This window comes from Ciona intestinalis, unplaced genomic scaffold (genome assembly GCF_000224145.3).
Source record: "Ciona intestinalis unplaced genomic scaffold, KH HT000866.1, whole genome shotgun sequence".
NCBI classification, from domain to species: Eukaryota; Metazoa; Chordata; class Ascidiacea; order Phlebobranchia; family Cionidae; genus Ciona; species Ciona intestinalis.
In genome coordinates, this window is record NW_004191187.1 from 1 (window position 1) to 3,999 (window position 3,999).

The following is a 3,999-nucleotide window of genomic DNA, read 5'->3' on the forward strand; positions in this document are numbered from 1 at the left end:
TAGTGACCACTGGGTTGGAGCATCTGTCGTAGTGTCTTGCCCAAGGACACATACGCCAACAATAGTAGCAGCGACGAGCCTTGAACCCATTACCTCCGGGTTACAGGCATCCGCGCTTACCACTATGCCACGGCGCCGGACGTAATACTTAAAGCTGAAAAAATTAATAAATCTCAAGGCCATAGTGCTTTATAAAGTTTTAACTAGGAGATTTAACAAGTAAATACAATTATTATAAAAATGATGTTGAATTACAACAAGTAGTCACCTTCACATGCAGAAGATACATTCTTGATGGTAGCAGGATTAAACTCGGGATTGGGAACATATTTTTCACGAATTTTCTTGATTACTGCTGCTGGAATGTTGTCTTTGTCGTAAGTTTTTAAAGAATCCAAAAACTTCATGTCACTTAACATCTTTTTACTTGGTCCCCAGTAATCTTCAACCATTTTGCCTAAAAATTAAAGTAAAATCGTATTTAACTTCCTATTTTCTTCCTAAAACTGTATTCATTCAATGCAAATTAAAGTAAACCCATTAATTTTCACTTTGTGAAATTATATATTCTTGATAAAACGTTTTTGTTAAGCGTACCAGAACCGGATGGATCTGGTTTTCTTTCTGCTTTAATCCCCTTCATGACGCAAACAGATTCAAGAACAAGCTTGATAGCACTGGCTGGGTTTTGCATTGACTTGACAATAGTAATGTCCTATAATAAAAACATTGCATTAAAAAAAATATTTTAAAATAGTTTAACATACAAAAAAACATTAAAAAAGNNNTATATATTAATTTGTGTTATTGTAGCAAGCTTACCGCAGGTTTGAGCGTGTTAAGTGCAGACAACGCGGCTTCTAAAGCTGGCATAGCTTCAGCGAGATCTGCGGTACATTCATCTTTGATTCCTTGAGCAACGGAAGCTGCTTCGTTGGCAACTCTCTCATCTGCTGCTACTACCTAGTGGCAGAAAAGATTTCTGATCAACAATCAGGCAGTTTGCAATTGATTTTCCGTAAAATTTTATCTCCATTTAATTGTATACAGGATCTTTTATTCTAACTATAATTATATCAGGTAACTATATTTATTCTGTTGAATTTCTGATTAAAAATTATGTAGTTTACAGTGCATTACCAACCAAATTGTACAACCATTCACTTACACAGGCCATTTTTACTAACTTTATTACCAACTGTATAGTTTTATCAGATTAACTGTTTTCTGTTAAAATCTTATCGAAAGTCTACATTCGATAAAGGTAATTATGATTTAAGAATGTTAGATACCTCTTTCTTAGCCTCCACCTCCACGGAATCATGTTCAATCTTTACAAGGATTTTATCCGTTTCCTCTGAAGTTTTAATCAACTCTGGTTGCAAAGCTGTTAATTCAGCTTGCATAACTGAAACCTAAACAAGAGAAAATGCTTTAAAACAAAAAAAAGAAGTTTGTAAACTGCAGCTATTCAGTCTGCACTACACATGAGCATATGATGAAAGCACAATAGCAGTGATTTCTACTGTGTAAATCAAACAAAAAATACTAAGTTTGAGATTTGATGCTAGTGCCTTTGTGGCAGTCTTGTGAGTGACGCTTTTAATGGCACTTGTTCCTTGAAAATTATTTTTTACTTTTGTATGTCAGACAACCTATCAGGATCGCTACGTTATCTGACATACAAAAGTAAAAAAATAATTCCCAAATAAGCAATTTACTTAGATAGACTGATTAACTTTAAGTCGACTTAGGGTGTAAAACATAACACCCATGTTAAAGCAACTGCCATTGTTCAGCCACAACATTTGTTCAATTAATGCTGGAAATAATTTTTATTTTTTTCAAAACCATCTAAATTCAGCAATTTCTAAAGTTTATTTTATTTATAAAATAAAACAAAAGTACCTGTGAGCTTGCGAATTCCAGTTTTTCCAATCCATTGAGGTATCTATCCTGCAATGTCTTAACTTCATCTCGCTTAACTCCCAGCAAAGATTTAAAAGTAAGGATGAGTTCCAAGTATGAGGTTGGTGTGACGTAGTTACGACGTCGAAGACTGTTCCAATAATCCTCCGATAATGTGCGGACACTATTAAAAGAATATACTTATATTGTTTTCAAATCATTCTCATACTAGTTTAATGCACATTTTTTAAAACAAGCAACAATAAAATCGAGAAAAAATGTAACATTGAAAATGGAATATAACTGTCTGTATAATAACATACCACAAGTTTAAAATAATCAAGTAAAAAACAACTTTTTATGCAAATATATCATTAAAAAAATATATATAAATTTCAAAAAAAAGATATAAATTTATCAATTCAATATAAATTTAACGATAACTTATAAGGTTAATATAAATTTAACAAAAACCAAATCATGATATTTGATGATGTGAAGTTTGTGAAATACTCACCCTTCATGAAACTGCTTGCACATGATGACACACTTTGTTCTCGTATCATCATCCAGATCAACATCTTCAAGGAACTTGTTTGCCACCATCTCAAGGGCATCTTCTGGCCATGCCTTCATGTATGCTGAACTAAGGTGTTATACCCGTGTAAAAGTGACTGACAAATTAAAGTCAATCGACTAAATGGTAAAATGCATTAAAACATAGACCCCAAGTTGTAAAGTTAAAATAGTACAAATCTTGATAGAAAAAAGTTAAGCTTTAAAATTAAAAAGGAAGTAATAAATCATTTTGTATAAAACTAAGAACATTTTTTTCTGACCTGGAACCAATCAATAGTGCAGCAGTTGATGAGTGAGGGAAACATACGAAGTCTGTTTCTTAATGAATCACCGATAGGACTCATGGCTAGACAGACATGAAGATTACTTTTTACTCTCTCAATGAAGTAGTTATACATAGCAAGTGGAGTGGACTCAATTTTCTTCCCTTCTTGACGCGCAACATTCTATAAACATTACATTGGTTAAATAAACTGCTGCCGTGAACAATTCCCTACCATTGAATACCAAGGTTTATATGAGAAATGTCATATTTTAAACCATTAGTACAGAAAGAGCATCAGAGGAGCTTTTTCCCAATACCTCAGTAGGAAAAAACTAAAACAGTGACCAAAACCAGTATGAGAAGTAGTACATCAACCAAAAAGTACATTCCCTCACACTATAACTCTTAATAATATTAAATAAGCTACAATTTTCGGACCTGCATCTTTTCAATCAGTTCAGCTTTCTCATCAGCAGGGAAGAGGTTTGGAATATCCGCCGTGTTCAGGATCATGTTTATGTCCTCCACAAATGATTCCTCCTTGATCTGTTGATCACTGAAGAGGAAAACAGTCTGTGTTCCATCAGCTCCTGCTTTTATCATCATCTTCTTGATGTCATCGCGCCAGTCAGCGAATGAATATGTCCTGATATTGAAGTAATAACAAGTATTAAAAATTTCTGTAGAAAATCTGAATAAAATTCACACAAATCTGGGAATAACTGCAACTTAGGTTATGTAGAATTTTTTATTTATATTAATTTTCCTAAATAAATACACATTTTAAAACCCGGATTATAATTGGAAAAATACTTTACTAGTAATCCAGAGGTAATGGGTTCAAGGCTCGACGCTGCTACCATTGTGGGCGTATGTGTCCTTGGGCAAGACACTTAGGGGCAATTGCTCCAACCCAGTGGTCACTAATGGGTTGTCTAAATTATCAGCCATACATAAAAAAAATAAAAAAAATCCCCCCAAAAAATAATAATCACCCACAAAGTAACATACATGGTAACTCGTAAGCTGGCACGAGGTTTTAAACCCGTGTGATAACGACTGTCGTTTTCCAGCCACGCGAGGATAAAGTAAGTTATATTCATTCATTCATTGTATAGTAAAGTACATGTTCACTACAAACGCATTTAACATAAGCTCAACCAAAAATTATTAAACTTTCACCTGGTAAGTTCAATTTGATAAATATCGTAATCTGCCATGAAAGCCGCCAGTCTTGTTGCACTTTT

General features: G+C 33.7%; 1 protein-coding gene across 1 annotated transcript; it reads right to left on the bottom strand.

Moving 5' to 3' along the window:
* Positions 1–229: 229 nt before the first annotated feature.
* On the bottom strand, positions 230–3,993 carry LOC100186842 (dynein heavy chain 3, axonemal). The gene is made up of 9 exons (XM_009861605.3): positions 3,935–3,993; positions 3,191–3,398; positions 2,748–2,933; positions 2,426–2,538; positions 1,909–2,092; positions 1,293–1,415; positions 823–963; positions 598–715; positions 230–457 (listed from the first exon to the last, which is right to left on the bottom strand). The coding sequence occupies exons 1-9, from the start codon at positions 3,970–3,972 to the stop codon at positions 252–254; spliced, it is 1,317 nt and encodes a 438-aa protein (XP_009859907.3). The 5' UTR covers positions 3,973–3,993; the 3' UTR covers positions 230–251.
* Positions 3,994–3,999: the final 6 nt, after the last annotated feature.

Coding starts and splice junctions, on each gene's coding strand:
- LOC100186842 (XM_009861605.3), bottom strand. CDS start 3,972: ATGGCAGATTACGATATTTATCAAATTGAACTTACCAG. Junction 2,093..2,425: donor TGCAAGCAGTTTCATGAAGG/GTGAGTATTTCA, acceptor TTCTTTTAATAG/TGTCCGCACATTATCGGAGG. Junction 964..1,292: donor AGGTGGAGGCTAAGAAAGAG/GTATCTAACATT, acceptor TTCTGCCACTAG/GTAGTAGCAGCAGATGAGAG.